The sequence below is a fragment of the Drosophila innubila genome, assembly GCF_004354385.1.
Source record: "Drosophila innubila isolate TH190305 chromosome 3L unlocalized genomic scaffold, UK_Dinn_1.0 0_D_3L, whole genome shotgun sequence".
NCBI lineage: Eukaryota > Metazoa > Arthropoda > Insecta > Diptera > Drosophilidae > Drosophila > Drosophila innubila.
Window position 1 is genome coordinate 22371091 of NW_022995376.1, and position 24070 is coordinate 22395160.

At 35.9% G+C, this 24070-nt stretch overlaps 3 protein-coding genes across 5 annotated transcripts in view; 1 reads left to right on the forward strand and 2 right to left on the reverse strand.

Moving 5' to 3' along the window:
* The window catches only part of LOC117788819 (palmitoyltransferase app), a 65180-nt gene extending 46594 nt beyond the window's left edge, over positions 1-18586 (reverse strand). For all 3 annotated transcript variants that reach the window (XM_034627693.1, XM_034627694.1, XM_034627692.1), the window contains exons 1-2: positions 18430-18586; positions 16915-17172 (exon numbers count right to left, since the gene is read on the reverse strand). The gene's annotated coding sequence lies outside the window, so the exon portion shown is untranslated. The remainder of the gene's footprint in view (positions 1-16914; positions 17173-18429) is intronic.
* A 527-nt stretch (positions 18587-19113) lies between these two features.
* LOC117787903 lies at positions 19114-21880 on the forward strand. Its single transcript, XM_034626532.1, has 2 exons — positions 19114-19247; positions 19309-21880. Exons 1-2 carry the CDS (start codon positions 19218-19220, stop codon positions 20755-20757), a joined length of 1479 nt encoding a protein of 492 aa, XP_034482423.1. The 5' UTR covers positions 19114-19217; the 3' UTR covers positions 20758-21880.
* LOC117787904 (delta-aminolevulinic acid dehydratase) lies at positions 21692-23738 on the reverse strand. Its single transcript, XM_034626533.1, has one exon. It carries the CDS (start codon positions 23619-23621, stop codon positions 22638-22640), a length of 984 nt encoding a protein of 327 aa, XP_034482424.1. The 5' UTR covers positions 23622-23738; the 3' UTR covers positions 21692-22637.
* Between the last annotated feature and the right edge of the window lie 332 nt (positions 23739-24070).

The window sequence follows — 24070 nt, forward strand, 5'->3', positions numbered from 1 at the left end:
GTTTCTGAAGAGGATATGTTAAAAAAAATGTTTTCTATTTGTCCTTTTCCTTAGTTTTTAATTTTACTCCAATATTATTCCAAATAATAGCATTACTTGGTTAAATGAACTGATCAACGATATGAAGTGCTATTTAATTTATGCCTGGAATCATTTAATTACCAAAATGGTATCAATTTATGATATGAATCATTACATAAATTGCAGAGAATATATAGTACAGCCTCGTTTAAAATGTGGAGACGTGGTATAAATATAAATGTCCTTGCTGCGGCAGGTTTTTGGCGCACGACGAGCATTTCCTGGGCATTACGAGGCCATTGCAGGAGGCATAGCTGTAAATCACAGTGGACACTGCAGCTACAGCAACAACAACAACAACAAAAACAACAACTTCTGCAGCAATATGAAATTTATAAATTATTATCGCGAGGGCTTTTGCTCTTGGCTAAAGCAAATAACTTTATTATTGGCTCAAATCTGGAACATAAAGTGCGTTAATAAAAGTCGCAAGCAGATCCCCTTCCCTTTACTCCCTCTGTCAGGCACAGGTAATGTTTGAACATTGTCTGGGCTTATCTTGGTTTACAACACTGTGGGCTATCGTCGCCACGAGTTTGGCTTGGATCAAGTTTGCCAAAGTATCTTAAAGTTGCATGTTAACTCAATGTGCGTCGGTTTGCCACAGGAGCCACCCCCTACAGAGGCACCAGTCTGTTGGCAGGTTGGCAAACTTTTTGGGGAAATTGAGCAATAAAGTTGGCAACACATTTGCGCACCAAACACACACACACACACAGAGAGAGCAGCAGCAGGATGAGATTCACGCCAGATGTGAGAAATATGCAAATATTGCGGTTTAATTAAGTCGACTGCAAGTGCGAAGTAATCATTTGACTCGCTTTTAATTACCTGCCGACAACGCGGCGTATGCGTGTTGCGCTGCAATAAGCTCGATTAAGTTTCGCAGCTTAAAATTGTCAGCAATTGAAGACAATAAATTATGCAGAAAAAAATAAAGCACTCGGCAGTCATCTGTATGTAAACAACAACAAAACACTCGTCTCTTCAGTGGAAAAGTGTGAGTGCTCAATGATGGCACTTAGGAAATTTACCACCCAATTTTCACAAGGAAAACTAAAGAAAGTGACAGCTTTCATTCCCTCACTAGTACTCTATTCATTCTTTTGCTTGTAAGAGTAATTTCACTCATTTAAGAGGATGTCAAAAAGCGCAGAGTGAGAGCGAGAGAGAGCGAGAGAAAAAGAAAAGAGATAGAGTGTGACAAGCAACTCAACAGTTGTTGATGTTGATGAAAATTGCGATGGTGTCACCGCAAATGGCAAAATGGCAAATGCCAGCTGCTAAGTACGTGAGAGCGAGTGCGCTTTCGGGTGGGAAATTAAATAGAAAGCAAAAAAAAAAAATAAGAAGAGAAAAGAAAAGACAAAAGCAGCTACAAGTTATAAAAGGGTCAGAGCCAAGCGCTGAAATTAAAAATGGAGCAGTCGAGCGGCGCCAACAAACCGGAAATTAAGTTTATGCCAACGCGACAGGCAGGAAATGCAATACAAACGAGAAATATGCTAAATAAATGCAAGCAACAGCAGCAGCAAATGCTAAGACGGCCAAGTTAATGCTAAATGGAGTTGTGCACTTTAGACGCCTGCACCACACAGACCCCTTTAACTTCTCCGCTTCCCACCCTGGGAGGCAACACGTGAAGTGAAATGAAACGAAACGAGACGAAACGAAACAAGTGCATTATTTGCATTAAATTATGCATGCGACGTTTGGTAGGCGGCGAAGCGTCAAACAGTAAGTAAAAAAAAAGTGCTTGAGTTGCAAGCAGACTGACTTACAAACACCCTAAAGTCAATATTGAAAGGAAAAACATTGTGTTTATGTTTCTAACCTGCCAACATATTAAAGCATATTTATTACCTTAAGCAATTAAATATGAAATCAGTTTGATATATAACATAATATTAAATTTAATGAAAAAAAACAATTGCAATATACCCTAGACTAAAATGTTAACCGAGAAAACTATCAAAGCTTCAAATTATAATAAAGACTGATTTAAAAAGATTTTCCTCTTCTGAAGCAAAAATTTGTATCAAGTGTAAGTTGGACGACGCGAAGATACTCTAGCCCGAGCATTAACGTAGGAAATTATGTAGAATATATGCAAAGATTAACTGAAAATGTATTTAATTTACTTCATTTCAATTTATTTGGGCAAACAAACAAACAATTTTAAATAATTTCAAAAAGTTTTTTGTTTTACAAAATAAAAAATAAACAAAACGGTAAAATAAGTATATATTTTTTTCAGACTCATCATTAATGCAAAAAAAAACTTGCAAAATAAAAAAATAATCATAAATAAAATAACAAAAGAAATACATATAAGACATTATTTACTATCATACATACTATAACTATCCAACAAAAAAGTTGCACAAAAATGATTTATTTTTGACACATAAAAACTAGAAGGGGCCTAGATAAATTAAATAAACTTAAACTTAATATCTATAATAATATAGTATAATTCGATTAATTGTAGCGGTATTTAATTGTACATGCTCTCCAAATGGTGAAATTTTTCGAAAATTGAAAATAAATGTTAAATTCATCGAAATATCGACAACACTACTATCGATAGCTCAATACATATTTTTGTCGATTTTCTATTTCGATATAAAACTCAATCTGAAGTTTGGATTTACATCACTACATAAAAGGTACCACAATTAAAACAAACAAACATTACAAGTAAGTACAAAACATTACGACAGATAAAATACACCCGCTTTTGCCAAAGGCTGCACGCAGGGTATACTACAAAGTGTCAGCAGTCGCGTGGATTCACACGCCGGAGCCACACTGGCGTCCGGAGGCGTCGCTGCAAAGGGGATTGAGGTGCGGGCCACAAACAAAGCGCAAACAAAGAGCGGATCGCATGAAAAAAGCAAAAGGGCCAGACTCTGGGAATGGGGGGAGAGGGTTTTGCCACAAACAGTTGCTGGCTTTTCACAGCGCGGCTTTTCCGTATGATGGACAAAATTTGTATAATTTAAATTGAAGTGCTGCCAAGACGAAGAAAGTATGAAAAGTATCTGGAATAAACAATGCGTATGACAATGTGTGTCATGTCAAATAAGAAAACGACAAACAATTTAAGAAAATCTATTTTCTGATTAACTTAATCATCTATAGAGATAAAGATGTTTTAAAAATAAACTATGCAGTAAAAATAGTTTAACAATTGCTTAAGATTGTGCTGCCATTTCAGATAATGACAAGTCATTTGTAACTATTCAAAGTCTCAGCTTTCGTTTGCAGCTTGTTGAATGAATTCCCACACTCGCTTTGGGATTCCCCCTAATGCTGGGCATATGCTTTCCCTCACAGAGGGTCCCTTTACAGCTGTTTAGGGCATATTTCGCTGACCACTGAATGGCGACAACGAGGACTCCCGGGAGCCACTAAAGTTCAAGTCAGAGACAGAGTGAAAAGGAAACGCTTTGGAGATGCTCACAACAATGGCTGACAAGCACCAAGCCATAAAATGCAATGCCAACAGCAACAAATGGCCCTACATTCCCTCTTGTGACACTCTCTTTCCATCCCTTACTTTCCTTTTTCCCTCCATCGCTTCTTTAATGCTGCAACTGGCAACGTCGACGCTGCTTTGCATAGTCAACTGATTTTGATGGCATTTTCGCACAGCTTAAAACAATTTGCCATAACGCTTTTTACGGCATTGCTATGTCATGATGCGAGGATAAAGTTGAGAAGGCAATGATGATGATGAGAAGATGAAGGGAATGCTGCAGAATTGCTGGCATCTTTAGCTCGGAAGCAAATTGAAATGGCAAGTCCAATCGTGGCAAGACACACTGGGCGATTCACTTGATCTAGCAGAAGAAAATTCAAATTATCAAATATGATTATTGGCAAATTTTCAATTTTGACTTGATGCACTGGCTCAATCGAGATTTATATATATTTTTTAGTCTCCATATAATGGCACCTGGCTCTCTCAACCATATTATATATATATATATATATATATGTTGCAGAAGCTGCAACACAAATTTATTTCGCAATTGTTTTTTAGGTAAAAAAAAAGTTGTTGAAAAATTGAAGATTTTATTTAGTTTAGAAATAGCAATCGAGTTCGCAATGTTTGTTTTTTTGTGTATGTATATTGTTTACATAAGTCTACTTCAACCAATTTTATAAATATAAGACACCTTGGGTTTAGTACAGCTCGATACTTATAAAAAATAATTATGTGTAAAGAATGGATTGAGAATTAATCAAAACATTTTAATTTCAAAAAATTTAAAAATAGTATTTCTATTGAAATAAAAGTTTGTTATTCAATAATGTAAAAATAAACCAGATATTCTTCCAGAAAAACTGTCATCTTGAAGAAAACTTTATTGTTTCTTTAAGTTATTAATTTTCTTCTGCCAAGTCAGCTAAATAGCCCACAGTACGAGGGGTCAACAACAAATGCTCATAAAACTCAGTTGAAATGGCTTTCTCTTGCTTTCTTGACGGCCACTGAAAATGCATTTCCGCCATGTGTGTGCATGTATGTGTGTGTGGGAAGAAGGCGTAACTGCTTGCAACATTCAGCTCTTAAAAGCAATGGACGTGCAGCACGCAATCAGCGGCAACAGCAATTCGAATCAGTGGCTACTTTTGTTTAAAAGTTGAAAAGTTGAGCGGACGCGCCCAAAAGCGTGCTATGGATTTTTGCACAGCGTACGCATTAAATAAGACTGAAAAATAATAATAATAATAGTAATAGTAATAGTAATAACTGTAATAACGAGCTCCGGCAGTTTGCTAGTTTGAAAAGTTTGCTTGTTTGTGCCCCGTTTGGTTGCGACTTCTGTAACTTTTGCCACGGGCCAAAAACTGTCGGAGCGTGTGGATATCCTATTGGGATCCTCCGTCAGGAAAACCGTTTCTCGTTCGAAAGAACCAAAGTTGTAAGCAGCTCAGCAGCAGCAGCAGGTGGAGGATTATGAAATGTTTTTTGCTGAAAACTATTAAAGTCTACGACTTTGAGAGTGGGGGCACTCAACTTCAACCTCGTGCTGTCAGCAAGCACATTAAAAGAAGTGATTTCTAATGCAGTCTTCGATGTTGGCCCTGGCCATGTCTCGTTAACAATATGCCATGTTAAACATAAACGTCATTAGCATGTTCTGTCCCCATTTTCCTGCCCACTTCCTTCCACTTTTCTATTCCATGTTCTGTAGCTCAAATATCTGCTAGTTCAGAGCCAATCCCAATACCAAAACCATCCTATATTGCCTCTGCAGGCAGGCAGGCAGGCAGGCGAGTGTCTGCGCACGAATCACTAAAATGTACACAAAAGTTAAACTTCCGTTTCCTGCCGCTGCCGTTGTGGCTGCCAGCGGAAGTAAGTAAAGCTTTTCCACATTAAAAAGATGTAAAGCACTGCGACAGGCAAAACGACATAAAAAAAAGACACAAAAACTAGGCGCAACTTTAAAAGCACACAAGTTTAAATACCCTTTAAAAGACGTGTATTTAATTGCAATAATTCACTATCATAGGTATCGAATAAATCACAAATTGTATATTCAATATCTTATTACTTATTTTATTCTTTTATACGCGATACTTTCTCCTTTGTAGATCAAAAGCACTTGTTTCGAATTAAATTTTGCTGTAAAATTTGCAAATAAATTAAATTAAGATCCGGGACCTTAATAAATAATTATTATTATTATTATTTTTATTAAATACAAAATATATTAAAATTTAAATTGGTATTAAAAAATCATAGAATACATCATATTTTAAATTTTTGTACTTAAATTTAGGTAAGCATTAAATGAACTTACAAAAAATACTGAAAACAAAATGGTTAAAAACTTAATTTATTATATTATTTGAAAATATAAGTTTAACTTTTTTCCAGGATACCGCATCCAATAATGAAATTTCTGAGATTTCCCCTTTAATCCACATAATTTTTTCTTAGATTGGATTTTTTAAAGATAGTTGGAATAAAATTAAATTAAATGTTATCTTTACATTGGAGCTAAACACCTTGACAAAGCCGTTATACCTGATTGCAAAATGCTTTAAAATTGCAAAGCAGCTATGGAAAACTGTGCAAAAATACTTTCAAACACGCATACATATATAGAATTTATACATACATGAGAGCTGACAGGAGGCTCGACCTGACAGTGGGAAGCATGAGATAAGCTGCGTCAACTTGCGCGAAATACCCCGACCTCATACCAAAAAAGGTATAAAAAACATGGATATAAAAAAAACAATGTCGAAAAAATAGAGTGTGAGCCGCAAGAAGACAGCGAAATATTGCGGGAATATTCAAAACATGCGCTTAAAGGTATGTTGCAGCACATGACAAGAAGCAGCAGCAGGAAGAAGAGAACAGCAGGAACATTAAAAAACTGTAGGGGCCAAAGTTGACGCTAAAATATGCAAAACATTTAGACGGGGCAGGAGCTGGGGCAGGAATAGGACACGAGTCACGTGCCGCCACCTGGCAACCAGCTGGCATATACACCTGACCCGCAGGGTTGGCAAAACTTTTTGCACTCACTGTTCTAACGGCCAGCAGCGTATGTGACTTAAGATATTTGTGCTTATGAATTTGTGTGTGGAAACTTAAATAGAATTTTCAAACTGCAAATCAATCAAATGCATTCAAATGACCTACTATCCAAAAGATTAGATTCGACAGTAGTATAAGAAAGCCAAGCAAATTGCTGGAAAAGATTGACAAAAGGAATAAAAAGAAATAGAAGATGGGAGATGGGAGAACTGCCAACAAAAGCTGCAAACGTGACAAAATTAGTGAACAATGGTTGGAGGAAGAACCTTATGAACTCTCTCAATACTATAGCGCTCAGCATTCAGGACTGTGTGTGATCCGAAGCCCCAGTTAGACAATGACAACCACAACAACAACAACAACTAAATGTGGTCAGCCACTGCGGCGAACAAAAGAGTCTGACAATGACAACGAGGTAGTCGTCGAGGTGGAAGACCATATTAAAAAAGCATAAAGCCAAAGCACCATGTTCCCCTCTCTGTCCACTCCCCTTCTCTGTTCTCTTCTCCTTCTCTTGCCCCTCACTCTCTGACCCTCTATTTTTCCTCCAGCTTGCTCTGACACACAAAAGCGGACTAGTCTTTATAGCAAAAGCTCTGCAAATGGTCACATAATGGCACGCACACAAACACACACAGTTGCACACCCATACACACACACACACACACACACACATATGTGACTAAGCATCTACTACTGTTCTCTAGCTGTCCAGGCCCATGGGCAATTGGCGTCGCAGCAAATTGAAAGCGAAACGGAAAGGAAACTAAAAATCAAAAACGTTTGACCTTTGATGACTCAATCGAAAGTTGGCCATAAATACAAAGTACAAAAGTTGTTCAAGTAAACCTTGAGGACTCGGCAAACTTAAAGGTACAACTTAACAGTGGTGCCAACTACTTGCCGTATAAAGATGACAAACCAGAAAAAATCGGGGATAAAAATGGATGGATATATAAAAAAGCAGAATTGAAAATAGGATAAATAGATAAATAATCAATGTATAGCCCAAAGACCTTCATTGCGCTGGCTCTAACTCATTTTGAATTTAATATTAATTTTAAATTAAAATTATATAAATAATATTAAAATAATTATATACACAATTATTTGAAAAGTATTTATATTTGACTATGTCAATTTAAAAATGGAAACAGCACCTTGAATATTTTTTTCATTTTTATTTGTCGCCAATCTTTCTTAAATATTTGTCCTGTTTCCTATGCTGAAATAAGCTAAAAATTTCTTTTATTTACTCTGTTTGCTCAATTTAAATGGTTTCCTCAACTTTAGAAATTTAAAAAAAAAATAGATTTTCGGTTATGGGGATGTGCAATATTTTTTTAAGGCTGAATTACTTTTAAAGTGGACAAATCTAACCGTATAATGGCTAAATCGGCAACACTACATCTTAGCCGCAGCAGTAACCAAAATTGTTTGTGTGCCCAAGTTTTGCCGAGATGGCGAAAACGAAATTGTTGCCATAGTGCAAAAAAAAATTGCAAAAGCCTCTGCAAAAAATGCACATACCCGTAGTACTCAAAATCATACTCAAACTCACACACACATTCGTACACGTACTCATAGTAGATAAATAGTTGGTTGGAAACTTTTTGTTGGGCAAACATCAGACATCAGGTAGTGAAAAGTTCAGATGATGCGAAGCTGGGGCTTAAACGGGAAAAATGTCACCACAGAGCAAACATTATGCTGTGCTGCAAAATGGAGGAGTAGAAAAAGCGTGGAAATGGAAAACATTTCAGGCACGCGCTCAAAATATGCATTAGAAAATGTTATAACATAAATTGAATAAACCAAGACGGCAGCCGGCAGCCAATCTTTGGTATCTCAGAGTCTAAATTCCTACTGAGCTAGCAAAAAAAAATATAAAATATATATATAGCCACGTATACGCACTGTTGTCGATCGCAAAATATAAACGGAAATGGGCAAGAGGAGCGTAGGAATTAGATTGAAAACTCTGTCCCTATCCGACTTCAATTCAGTGGTCCCGGCGTGCTGCTGACTTGGCAACATTTCTCATTTTGGCGTATGTTTTATGACATGTGCATGTTGTTATTAGGCATACAGCTTTATAGATTTCACACAGCACATTTGTCTTGCTTATCGGTACCAGCATATACATACTTACATACATATTAAGCACATACACACACGCACATGCATGTGGCGACGTAATCAGTCATCTTGTTTGGCATATGAATGATTAGATAAGTACGACGAATATTCAGACAGTTCTTCCCATTGGGAGCTGTCATCTCGCCCATGTCTAGCTTGCTTGACAATTTCTGCATCATTTCTCGCTCTCATTCACATTGAATGCAAAATGTGCCCTTTTATGGCAGCTAATAGATAATACAAGTGTACACTGCACAGCAGTATCTGATTAAATATACGAATAATTAGAGTGAATAAACTGAATGCAAAGCAGTACGAGTTCATGGTCTCTATTTAAATATAGTTGTTGTGACAGATAGTTGAAAATTGCTTAGATAATGAATTGCTTGGTAAAATGTAAATTTGAGAACGTATATCTTAGAAATAACTTGTAATTCCTTTTAATAAGTACGATAGTCCAAATCCCCTAAGAATAAGTGTACATAATTTCATTTAATAATATGTAACATATTATAAATAGATTCCCATTTATCTCAAGTATTTCCAGAGAACTAAAAAAAATATATATTAATCACCGATAATCACCACAAACAACTGAATAAAAATCACAAATGTGCAGCATATATTATTATTATTTTTTTATAATTAATCAGATGACCCAGATACGTCCTGCTTTACGCCTTTCTATAACCATTTATTTATTAACAAAAGGTTCTTATTTTATTTAAACAATGTATATTTTATATAGAAAATATGTGTTCAGTTTAACGTGGCTTTAAGAGTCTTTTAATATCTGACAATAATTTTTTTTATTTGGCTTTGATAACAAAGTTAGCACATTTAAGATAACATTAAAACAATAACTCTTTTATTAAACTTTTTTTATAACTTCAAACTTTAAAATACTTTAATAATTAATATTATTAATGCAAAAAACTTTTTATGTTGATAACTACTATTAATCTACGTATTTAACAGTAAAAATCAGTACAAATGATAATATAACATTTTGAACTATTAAGCTGATAAATACGTTATCAAAATAAATTGTTATACATTTTTATTTAATTTTCTAACTCGTTCGCTTTAGTTAATTTGTGGCTAACCTTTTCTGGTCAAATTAAAATAGTCATAATTTTAGTCATTGAAATGGTAAATAAAGAACACAATGTACACACATAAACGCACACTCACACACACGCAGATACACACCTCATACAAGTTAGATTGCGATATTTGAGTGCAATGTCATGGGTAATGTGTCAACTTGTTATGGCGAGGCTAGAGATTAGCTAATGACGACAGCAATATAATAAGGCATATAAATACATACTGTACGTATGAACATTCAGCTTCATTTCAACTTTCGGAATATGTGTGTGAGCTGTGCTCCTTGATTGCGACCAGGTAAACAAGGTAAACCAAAATAGTTGCCCGCAACTCAGCAAAACAAATAATCGAGAAGTAAACAACAGGCAAAATCTAAACAGCAACAACAACCAATGAGGGTATGCATTTAATTAAAATCAAAGTCAAAAACAAAGGAAGAAAAATTGAAAAGCATTTCATTGGCCAAAGGTTTTTTGCTAAAAATAATAAGAGCACGCCCTTCTCACATCGATTCTGTGGCAAAGAAATGCTGCGAGAAGGAAAAGCTGAAAATCTAATCAGTAAATTGTTTAAATAACTGCAACAACATGGCAAACGATAGCGAAGGAAAGAGTAGGGGTGAAAGCATAAATATTATATCAGGCAATGTTTGATAACAAGCGAAGGTTTCGAACTGATACCGATAAGCTGCGTAACTGTAGATTTATATATTTAATATTTACAACTTGGCATGCACTGTCGATAATGTTAAACGAGCTGATTCACAAACAAGTTAAGCAAGTTAATTAATTTGCCAAAAGTTAAATAAATGCGCAACGCAATTGTCTCATTGTCAGCTTGGGGCAACAATTTTGATTCAACGATAGAGATGCAAAAATGTTCATAGCAGAGAGGGAGTAGGAAATATAAAGAGAGAGAGAGAGAGAGAAAGAGAGAGAGAGAGAAAGAGAAAAAGAGAGAAAGAGAGAGATAGGGAGGAAAAACTGTGCGTGCACGTTGTCAGAAAGGCAAACTAGGAATCAATCTCACAATCACACAGCACGATGAAGAAGCAATCGACATGCGAGTTGATTTTTTTTTTTTGGTTTTTCTGTGCAAATTGAAACACGGCTCTGATACGTGCAGGCAAATAGTATAAAGAGCCAGGGGGCAGGCGGGAGCAACAAACAAAAGGGAACGCAAACAAATCTGTTACTGGCAAACATGCAGTATACCCAGCACGCCATAAAGTATGCAGCAAAAGCGACGCCACAGTCAACTCGGATCGTGTTGAGTCGAGTCGTGCCAAGCCAACCCTGGCAGTGGTACCTCCTCCCTGGTCAACTGAACCTTGCCCGCTCCAGTCACTAAACTGTCCGCGCTGCACTTTTGTTAGCTTTGTTTTGTTTTCAAGCGAGGGAGGTTTAATAAGTAAATGACAACAAGTTATAATAAAGTAAAGTCAGTTATATTTAAGCAATTATAAAATAAATGAAAGCAAAGGAAAAAAGCAAAATACATAATTATTTGTTACATTTTAACGCTAAAATGTAAAGTTTAAAGATGTTTCTTAGGATTTTACAGCAGTCATCTTAAGATAATGCAACTAATGCAATTAAAGATGTAACTTTCTTCTAAATATTAAAAAAGAAATCGATTTCAAAACATTTAAAATTTACTGGTAGTCAAGGCTTTTCATGATAAACTGACTATAAACGGTTATATTATTGAAGCTGTTGAACTTCGTTGTAACGAGTTTAAATATTTAAGACATTCAGCAGATAATTTCAATCACTTATCGCTCCTTTATACTTGTATACATGTACATACAACGTTTAAAAAAATTGTGTTTATGATTGTTGCAAATTTTGATTGATTTTTGATAGATTTTCGATTGATTTATGTTTAAATTATCTTCTATGTTGTTCTTGTTAGTGCAGCTACTTTTGGGACTACCCTCTCATGTCTGCGTGTGTGCTCATGTGTGTGTGTGTCAGCTTTGCTGCCCGTTAGCTTCCCCATTGCTTGTGTTTCATTCATGGCACTGTCCCCGCGTTGGTCACTCTGCCCCGTCCGTCAGCTCGGTCGTCAGCTCGCCCGTCAGTCTGTCTGTCTGTCAGGGCTGTCGCAGCTTTCAAACCGCATTGGCATAGCCATGCATCACAGTGGCAGCCAACCAATTTGAGTCAAGTGGTGCGCAAGTAAAAAAATAAAAAACGGAAAGAAACACACACTCAAAAAAAAAAAAAAAAAGAAAGAGAAAGAGAAAACTACAAATTTTATTTTTCAACATTTTTGGCGCTCACTTTTCATTCAAGAGGGTAGAAATAACAACCAATTTATTTGGCTATACTGCAAATTGTTACTCAACTTGCATTCGATCATCATCGACATCATCATCATCATCATTGATGGTCCTGTTCCTGTTCTCCTGACCGGACTTACGTTCACTTCTCGTCAGCATCATCATCAAAAAACGTTGATTGCAACAAAACAAATTGCATTTTAAGGAGATTACTCGATGTGCTCGTTCTTTCGCTGGCTTTCCACAGACCCCCATCGAGATGAATCTAGATGTGTGAGTGTGTATGAATGTGTGCTTGAGTGAGATTGTGTGTTGTGGGGTCATGCTATTTATAAATCATGTAGCACTAGTATGGTTTGACCAATGGCTTGCACAGCACACAGTGATTCGAGTCCCATTAGCACCTTTTCATAACTTTGTTATTATAAATTATGTAGCAAAAAAGTCAGAAAGCAACACAAGAAGATGATTTATTATCGCTAATCCCAAAACAGCGTTTCGGAATTGTATATTGCTCGTAATAAATAAATGTTTATACATTTGATAAACTGAAGAATTGTAGTGGATTCTAAATGTTAGCAGTAAAACAAAATGTTATAAATCCGTACTGAACATCGAGTTTAAAATTGGATTTTGAGCATCACTTCATTCATCGAATTGTCAACCTATCGAAAAATGTTGGCATTGACTCATCGCTTTTTCATACAAATTTTCGGAAATTTATAAAATAAGAATGATGATTTTAATGCTTGGATTTATTTATAAATACTATCGTTTAGGTCTTTGCTTCGTTTGTGTTGCTCCTCGGAAAAAATTTATACAACAAAAAAAATAGAGAAAACAAAATAAGATTCAAATAATTAATTTACTTAAAAATATAACTAGAACTTATTCAGAAAATTTAACTAAATATTCGCGCAACCCAAATAGGCTATGTTATGAGCATTGACTAAATTAACTTGATAAAAGTTATTCATACTAAGAAATTTCCTGATTTGTGAATTTGACCATTAATTTTAACCCCCCCTCCCAGTTCGAATTTCACAAAACGCAGTCTTATTGAATTTAAATTTGTCTCAGCTGAAATGGATCAGCGTCTCAGCGTCCTATATCTTACCGTTTCATCAGTCAGTTATTATACAAAAATTAATAAAACGATTTTTAACTTAAAATTTATGAGTCAAAAAGAGTAATTGAAGAGTATTCCAAAAGTAATTTACTGCTGATCGTTCTCGTTTTCTGCGCAGATTTCAATGCGTTTGACAAAATCCTCCCAAAAGCCCTGTAAAAACATTTGCAATGATATTTTTCCTAAGCTGTTTACAGCGACATTAAAACACACACAAAACGACCCCAACAGAACAACAAGTCGTACAAAACGACCAATAAAAAACACAAGAAATTATAAAAAATTCATAATGCAAGTCCTAAAACAAAAAGCGTCAGAAATGGAACCCAGGCGGTGAAGGGGAAGGGAGGAAGGTAAACTTTTCCATGACTCACGGCCGGAGCTGAATGGCAGTCGGGAACACGCGAATAAAACGACACCAGGAACAGAAATAAAAATAAAAAAAATAAGGACGCATAAACTAAGCCCGCAAAACGAATGAAGGTTTCGGACTGTAACTGGATAAAAACAAGAAAAAATAAAACAGGACCAAGTGTGAGTGGCGAGTCAAAGTGCGAGCTGAAGGCGGAGCCACTCATTAGCCTTGGGGAGCCTTTGGGGCCATTTATGAGTATGAGGACAAGCATTAGCTTGGTAAATAAATGCAAACAAATTGCAGAATGAATGCGTTGCTCTCTCCCTCTCCCTCTCTCCCTGTCTCTCTGTTTTTTCCTCTTTTTGTGGCACATTCGCGAAAAACGTGGCGTATTAGCAATGTAATTTGATTTGATGTTTATGTGCTGCCAGCGAGCAGCAGGACGACAATAGCCGCATAATTGCGTTAAGCACAAATATCTATAGACATATTTACACACATAGGGGAAATTATCACAGTTGCAACGCTAATTGGAACAAGTGATTAACTTTAATTGCAACAGATAACAAGCAACATGCTGACGACTGCACGACCAACAGATACCCTCTAGTCACATCCATCAAACACAAATAATGCTCGGTATGCTTCAAGTTTCTGCCAGTCACGTAATTCCTTCTCCTTACTGACAAGTAAAATAATAAACAGAGCATGACTTTGGGCTACAGCACAAAACAGTTACAATATTGGTCAAACATAAGTAAATAAATAACTTTGTGTAAATATACGAGTATCACTTTTCGAAAGCTGAAACCATTTTGAGTTTAACAATCGACATACCCTGCAAAGTTCAACAATTTTCGCATCAATAAAATATTAAATTTTAAGTGCTTAACAAGAGGAAATAAAAACAAGGCAATTTAAACTGATAACAAATACTTATTTATTTAAATGGAAAGCATTTACAATATTAAGCAGGGATCATAACTGTTTTGAGCAAAACGTAAAAAATCATATTAATAGATGTTTAATATATCAATCATATTTAAAAATATGACTTTAAAAAAATTAAAAATAAGTATAGGTTTTTATTATACTCATTGACACAAATGAGTAAAATTCCATTAAATTAGTCAGTATTAGTTATTAAATTTATTAAGAAAGATGACAGTGTTTTTTATCAGAACTTAAACTGAACTTTAGAGTGCATAATAAAAGCAGAAAGTACTCTATCGTCAAGATGAACACTAACTCAGCTAACGATTGGATCGATAGAACAAAAGAGAGTTTTAAAAAATGTTGAATTTTTGTGCTTTGTGCAACTATCTATCTTGAATAAAACTAAAAACTAAAATATGCTAACAACACTTGTGCTGAGAGGCTTTGTTATGCAAATTTACACAGAGGTCAGAGGTGAGTGTGAGGTGGTCACACGTCACGAGTTCGAAAGTCACAAATTGTCAAACATTTGAAAGCCATTTGCCATTTTGCAAAACATTTAAAAATGTTCAAAGTGCACAAAAGTTATTGCAAAATATGTATGTATATGGATTACAGTTATTTTTATTGTGCTTTCGTCGGCATTTACAGTTTAGAATTTTCATTCGTTTTTCAATTTATTTTGTTGCGCTCATAGCAATTTTCACATACAGACCGAATCACAACAGTCCGGAATGTGCATTCGATTTTATTTCACAACAAATTATTTTGATAAATATGTATGTATGTATGTGGGGAAAATTGATTGCTTGCTGCACTCGGAAACCAAATTAAAACTAATTAAAGCCGAATATGTACAGATATTGTTGTTTGCATATCTCCCCATCTTTAAAAAATTAAACTAAATTGAATTGGCAGTTATTTAAGCGGGTTTCATTTCAATTGCATTTGATTTGATTAATTGCATTACAATATAAGTACATTTAATAATTGACACATAAATCAACTGTGTTTTTTAAGCAAATAACAATTATGTCATTTTGAGCTTATAACGTGTTACCTAATTAAGTAAATTTATTTCAATAAATTTAAATGTGGATGGAGTAAAAGTTTCACAACCTAAACTTTGTTTTCTATTTAAGTTAAATATAAACTTGTTGATTGATACTTTGCTTTTTTTATTTGATTACCTTACTATATTGAATCTGTTACTACTTTTTGTCATTGGTATTGTTGAAGCCTTAAAAATGTAAACAACTCACATAAATGTTGAAAAGATTCCCTGTGTCTTTTCACAATTGAATTCTTATTTACAAATTCACAGATGCTAAATATACAAATTGCCTGCGTTTATTTATTTATATTGATATATGATCATATTATGATGCATAAATTCAAGAGTCTTTTAAGTCAATATAAATATACAAATTGAAGATAAATAATAAATAAATCTAAGTAAAAAAAAGTAAGTTTATTTGGGTCATTCCAATTTTCTAAGACCAATAATTTAATTATGCTAACTATACAAAGATAAAGTACAGAAACCGTCGATCAGCTGATTTATAAAAATTACCATTTGTGAATTCCATAAAAAGAAATTATTTTCTTCAAAATTCCCACTGGAATTCGTATTTAAATAGAGCAATAAATATAGTCATTATACCATTGAAAGTGAATAATCAAGTCTGATGATTAATGCAACTATTGGTTGCGTAATAAAAATGCAAATAATAAAGTACAAGTTTCAGTTCATATTTAGAACAAATATTTATATAAAATGCATTGGAATCTTTGTGCAGTGTAGTGTTTGCATTATTTACTAGAGCTCCTCTCTCATAAAATTATGTAAGGAGAAATTTTTGATTTGATAGAATAAATTTACTGATGCTTATAGTGAACAGGGAAATGGAAAAGCTGTACAAACATGTGGGAAAACATGTTTATTATGCATCCCTCAGAATTGTGATCTATGATTCAATAATACAAGGTAGCGACATCTCGGAGATCTCAATTTACGCTGTCATTCTTCCACTGTTCGCGCTACCTTGTATTATTGTATCATGCTGTGATCTATCAGCTGTTCTTGCCTCGTTCGGCTGAACTATATACACTTTAAAATTTGTTACGAACGATCGTAGAATGAGCAATTTGAAAAGGAACTAAATGAATGATTATTAGTTTAATGTCAGGAACTACTAACTATGAACTAAATTGTCGGTAGTTTGCAATCTCACGCTTCTTCTGCTCAGCTCAAGTCAGAAGAGCGTGTGAATGTCAAATGAACAAAACAATAACAATAAAAACCATTCACTTACCACACTCAAGATGTTTTTGTTATTGTGAAGTTATTTTCAGTATCAGCAACAGACACAAAAAGCAGCATTGACACCAAAACACTTTTTTTTAGTTTTTTTTTCTTTTATAAATATTTAACGAAAACACGCGAATTGTAGATTGAAAATATAAGAATGATAAATTAAGTTTTTAATTTCATTTCGACTCGCGACATTTTTGCCGATGTTTTTAAGCACTGCACTTTTCTTTCTTTTTGTTGCTGTTTCACATTCGCTTTGCTGGAATTTTTAACTTTTGATTAAACAGAGATTAAAAATACAGTCGCATCAAATGAAAAGCCACAAAGTGTGAAATGAGGTAATTTTTATTTAAAGCGCACACACACAATCAACTGCAAATTGTTTTACTCGAGTCAAACAGGTTTTTTTTTTATACATACATACATATATATGTAACGTAACATAGATAACAATATTAACCGAAACTGAAACCGGAAAAGAAAAACTAGCCCTGTCTGTTGGTCAGACCACTGAGAAAGCGAAAAGTCTCAAGCAACTGTAATATTTAACAAATTATATGCATTCTCATATTAAAATATCAAATAAGAATCCAGTCACGACGAAAACACAAACACAATTAATATCACCGCCTCGCTCGCACACTCATCCAAAATCAAGTCAAAGGCAAAAGCAAAAGACAAAAAAAAACAGAAAAACAAAATGACAACAGACAGCAATAAATACGTAGGCAAGTGAAGGCACGACGAACGGCACAAAAAAGAGTTGACGTTGACGTTATGCCGAACAAGGCATAACGATGTCGCGACGTCAAATGTCTCACAAATCTAATTAAAATTAGTTAAAGAAATATGATTTGAACAAAAAAAGAAGAGCTTGACCAATACGAAAACTATTTCTTAACTTTTTGGCGTCACCGCCGCATTGACACAGTTCGCGCTCTCTCACTCTCGCTCACGCTCTCATTCAATTTTTTTCATTCTTTCTTTTTGTTTTTGCTTTGTGTCTTTGTTTTTTATGTCTTTGCACTCCACGTTGCTGGCGTTGTTCTGTTATCGTTGTTGTTGTTGCTGTTTGCTGCTGCTGCAGTTGTACAATTGTTACAATTGACGTGCACAATCAATTTTTAAGTGAGACGCATTTCATATTTCTGAAACTACGTGTTTATGACGAAATGAAAGACAAAAAATAAAAACCCGTTGGCAAACACAAACAAGGCGCACAAAACACGCACACACTCGCATATCATTTTAGATTAGTGTGAGAGGCAACAACAACAGAAATAACAACAGCAACCAATGTCTGGATGTCTATGATTCACAGCTAAAGCAATGCGTGTGTTTCTTTTATATAAACAAAAATGCACATGCAACAATGCAGAACATTTAACGAAAAACATCAAATACACATACTATATATTAATTAGACTGAACAATTACAAATATGTAACACGACACCATCGGCGATTTAATAACACCCTATGGCTGCTCTGTTAACATTTACAATATTTAACAAAACCTTTGTTTTATTCTGTTTTTATGTTGGTGTCGGATATGTTTCCAAATTGTCGTAAAATAATATTGAAATGATGTTTTCGAATTTAGCGCAAATCGACGCGAGGCAGAAATTAATCCGCGCCTAGTTATCACGACGGCCAAAAGTAGCAGACTGACTGACTGCTATTAACAGTAGAGTTGTTGTATCGAATCGCTCGTTCATTTCTTCATGGTTCAGTGAACGAACAAGTGCCGTTGTTTTTCGGCGCGGCGTCCTTAAACCGAGGGCTGCCCATCCATTTAAAATTTCCGATCTGGCTTGATTTTCGAAGAAAGGTAGGTAAAGTTTGAATTTTTTATTTGTTTTCAAAATATTTGTTAACTTTTTTTTCGATTTTTTGATATGTTTATTTTCGTTTTAGACTTTAATTTTCTAACTTCTGTTGCCGAGGGTTGACGAACTTCTAACCTTTATTACCTTAATTTTGTCTATTTTCGAGTTTTAAAATTTCATCAAATTTATTTATATTTTATTAAGCTTTTGCGTTTTTAAAATTGCAATTTTTAACAGTGATGGGCGACCATGTCGACAAAATAAGTTGACCATCGATAACATAGACTAGTTCGTTCATCAAAAAATGAACTACTGAACTTACCGATGAAATATCGCATAGTGTTTTCGCCGCAAACCATATGTTTCATTATTCGCCGTGAATTTCGATCAAACAGCAACAGAATTTGCATATTTTTTCGTTGGCTAACAAAAGTGTATTTATATAGCAAATGTAAGAATTAAGTGTAAATAAAAACATGGCCAACATGGAGCAGCTCTTGGAAGAGGTAAGAAGGGTCAAAGGAACTTTGTAACATGTTTATTTATATGTGTGCAACTCTTTACCAGGTAAAAACAAATGTGCAACAGAAATTTAATGAAATACGCGCTGCTTTGCATATGCGTGAGAAATTATTGCTGCGGCAACTCGAAGTGATTGCAAATACACAACAGCAACAACAACAACCTGTTTATATTGAAAACAATGCAAATGAGAGTGAAAATTGCAAAGTGCGCTTTTTCACTGGAGACAACGGCGAGGAGGAGAAACTGTTGTTGGCCATAAGGAGTTTTGGCCAATTCCAGCTGGACAGCAGCATGCAGCTGGCACTGCACAGGACACAGGATAATATGACTGCGGGTCTGCGAAATGAGGATTACATTGAACCCATGGATGACCATGAGACAATGTACAAATGTCTGGAGGATCGGGATCAGGATGATGAGGAAATACAGCCCGAGGCCATTGTGGTGGACTTCTCGCGTAGCAAAGCATTGCTGGAGGATAATGCCAAGCGTTCCATTATAAACATAACACTGCAGGAGGCTAAGGATCTGATACGCAGGGCCAAAATCAAGCGGGAAACTTATGTGCCGCCGCTTAATCTTGAGGAGCTGGACGACGAGCTGGAATCGTCCATTGCCGATGCTGTCTCCAGTCTGGGACGTAGCTGCTCCGACCAGCAGCCGGCAAGTAAATCAAAACCAAAGGCACGCAAGCCACGCTTAAAGCCAAAGATCACCATCAACAATTGCAATGGCACCATCAATTTGAGGAACATTGCCAGCTTGACGATCAACTGTGCCAGCGAGGATGCCGTCAGTGCGGAGCTGCCCCTCACCGAAGCTCCAAAGCTCTCCATGGGCTCGAGCAGCAGCAGCAACAACACGGAGCAATCAAGTTGCTCACCCAGCAGCTCCAATTACTCAAGTAATGCCAGCTCTCGTTCCCAGTCCAAGAAGCAAAAGATGCCCAAGAGAACAGAGGGAAAGAGGGAGCAACATGTGGCCAGTTCCAGCACAAACACAAACACAACAGACACCCATGATGTTACCTGCGACTTTTACAATCGTCTGCTGAATGAAATCAAAAAGAGTCTCAAGGAGAAGCCAACGCGAGTGCTCGAAGTACCAGGAACAACAAACACAACAACAACTGTAACAACAGCAGAAACAACAACCACAACTACGGCTACAGTGACCAGCAGCATTAATTTGCCAGGAGCTACAGTTACAGCTGATTCCAGTTGTGATGCCACCAACTACAATAAGCAAGCTTCCAGTCGCGATGCAGAATCAACGATCTCATCTCAACTACAACCGGGCAAGCGTTTAATCCTCAAGAACTTTGAGAATCTGAAAATTATATTGGAAGCAAATAGCGGGGATGAGGACGCGTTTCATCCGGTGCAAATCGAACAATGGCTGGCGGAGATAATATCCGAAACAGATCTCGAACCGATGCAAAATACAGATATACTCGAGCACAGCAAGATCGACAACAGCGAGAGCAACTGAGGAGTTATCTCGAATCCTTAAACCTCAACTGATTTCCACACTATGCGCACAAAGATTATCATAAAGTTATCACAGTATTTATTAGATAAGTATATAAAAACTTAGTAAAATAAGATTTCCTATACGAATTTCGACAAATCACAACAATAACAAAATTTGGAATCAAAAATAATTAAAGAAATCAAATTAGGAAACTGAAATCAAGAATAAAATTAGGAAATTTAATTTGGAAATACATTGATCCCATCGCTAGCAAAATACAATCCTATATGAAAACATGTACGTATTTTTCAAAAAGAAAACACCTAATCCTACAATTCTAATCGAATTTCTGAATTTACAATATCAATTTTTGCCTTGGCCATTTTCATGATTTGTGGACGGTTCAATAAACCTATTTTCTATAAAAAAAAATACCTATTTAGAATTATCAAGAATCAATGGTAGTATTGGTTGGATTATATAAATCCATTCATATTTGAATTGTTCCTTTTCAGACCGTTCTCTAATAGTCAATTTTCAAAATTTTTTAATCAGTAATTTTCTTAAAAGAATTTTCTAATTTATGCTTCCTTTTTTTTAATTTCTTTAAATTTTGTTCTTAGTTTTTGAGATTCTTTCAAAAATCATCGAAATTCGTATAGGGTGAACAATATATATATAAGAATATCAAGGTGACCACAAAAATCAAAACAAACCGAAAATCTCTCAAAAATGAATAGTTTAAAAAGATTTTCGGTTAGTTTCCATTTTTCTGGCATCGCTGCATAATTCCCTTAATTAGAAATATTTAATAGTTATTAAATTGTAATTTCTATATTTGAACTTAGTCTAAACTGTTTCACAATCTCAGAATGTGGTCCAAACCTTTGGCATTTAAGATTTGAATGTGAGCGTGAAGAAAGACAAAAAGACATACGTTGTACTTAATATAAGTATGTTATTAATTGCACTTTATTTCTGTAATTAAACAACATGTTACAAGACTTAAAATATTCCACCACTTACTACAATTATATAAGATTTACGTCTACACATAAGTTTTGGGCCAATTTCACATTTGTCACATGTCACGTATTTGTAAAATTGATTAAAGCGCTAACATTTAATTGCTAAATCCTAATTTGTTAACTTGTTTTCAATCTCAAAACCAAAAAAGGTGTGAATGCTCTTTCTGCTCAACTGGTTGAAATTGTTCATATAGACTTTGTCATGATGATTGTGCGCGATTTGCGATTTGTGTGCAATTGAATTTGAATTGGTGAAATTGGAGACGGTTTTATGACGCAAGCGGGGGGTTCAAATTTGACTTTCAAATCCGTCGAATTGATAAGCATATTGAACAGTGTGTGAACAACACAAACAATGAATGATTTTATACTAAATGACAGAGTTGTGCCTTGAAGCATTATCATTACATTTTCATTATCAGTAAAAATATGAATGATAAAGAAATCAGATTTCACTAGCATTGAAAAATCTACTGCTAAATGAAATGTTATTACACTAGATTTGAAAATAGTAGTGTTAATGATATGAAATTTCAGTTAAATTGACAATAGGAGTAATTTAATGTAAATAGTACTAACATTACGATATTCATTGCTAATGATATGTCTTTTAAATGCTACTGTAATTACATATCATTAGCACTAATATAAATTCAATGCTACTGAAATTGCATATAATTAGCATTTACTATTTTGAATTCTAATGAAATTCTACTTTCATTAGCATTATTTTTGTCAATGCCAATGAAGTAAGCAATGGATTACAAAATCAGTTAATTATCTAAATGCAACACACAATTGTTAACAACAAACAGACTAATTGTGATATTTCTAGGTTTCGACAGGAACTATACGCCGGAAAGAGAGCGCTTACGCCGACTTGGCCACAATGTCCAGCAGATATGGCGTAAAGTAGGTGATAATACAATCGGCGCCAGCACGTTTGAAGCCCTTCATGGACTCCAGGACGGCATCGGGGAGCGAGAAGGCTCCTGCCTTGGCGGCGTGGTAGAGCATTGCGTATTCCCCGGACACCTGATAGACATAGAGCGTGTGATATGGATAGGTATCCTTGGTCTGGCGCAGTATGTCCAAGTAGGGCATGCCCGGCTTAACCATCAGCATGTCAGCGCCTTCACTGACATCCCGTTGGACTGCTCTCATGGCCAGGTTGCGGGATCCACTCGGCAGTTGGTAACAACGACGATCGCCAAAGGCGGGAGCTGACTGTGCCGCCTCCCGGAACGGACCATAGAAATTGGAGGCGAATTTCGCGGAGTAGGCGAGCAGGGAAACGTTGTTCATGTTGGCATCGATGAGTGCCTGCTTGATGGCCATCACCCGATTGTCCATCATATCCGAGGGAGCTACAATATGTGCTCCGGCCTTGCCATAGGCCACTGCAATGTCCGCAATGCGCTTGATGCTGGCACTATTCTCCAATCCATTTTCACCCAGGAGGCCGCAGTGTCCATGCGATGCATATGGACAGATGCACACGTCACAGGCAATCAGAAGATCGGGAAACCATTTCCTTAGCTTTGGCAACGCCCGAACAACCGGATTCAGAGCTGAATCCGCATTGGTGGCTACCTCATCCTTGAGTTCGCATTCCACCACACCAAAGAGCAGCACCGATGAAAGCCCCTTCTTCACCAGCGGCTCCAAATGCTCGCGTAATCGATTCACACCGAAGCGAGAAATCCCTGGCATACTTGCAATCGGTTGTTCATCGTCGTCGTTGCTCACTATAAACACTGGATACATCAAGTTGTGGGGCAGTATTTCACAGCCCGATTCCTGAAGCAATCGCAGTGTAGGATGATGTATTCCACTGTGCAGTTTGCGCTCCATTTTTACACTTTTTTTTTCAGTCTTCACACGTTTTCGACTCGCGAGTCGCGACACGATTTGATTTCAGCCCGAAATTTCTGCTAAGTATCGATGCTTGTGATTTCTCTTTAGCATCGATAGCTAGTCGCTTATCTTTCCATAATAGCCGTTACGTTATCGAATCCAAATTTGCTTTTGCGTGAACTTTTGCACAGTTCGAGAAAAATATTATTAGCAAAACACAGCTGAAAATGTATACCCAAATAGCAATCTTAAAATATTTTAGCCATCGAGTTTTGGAAATGGTCAGAACTGTCTACAAAATAGCTGTGATGGCAGCACTGATTCGGGCGAGGTATCGATGCTTGTGAATTATATTTAGAATCGATAAGAAATTGTTTAGGCTATCGAGCCTATCGGGGTTAGCGCGCCAAAAGTGTGACCGTAAGACAGCTATATCGCTTAAAAAT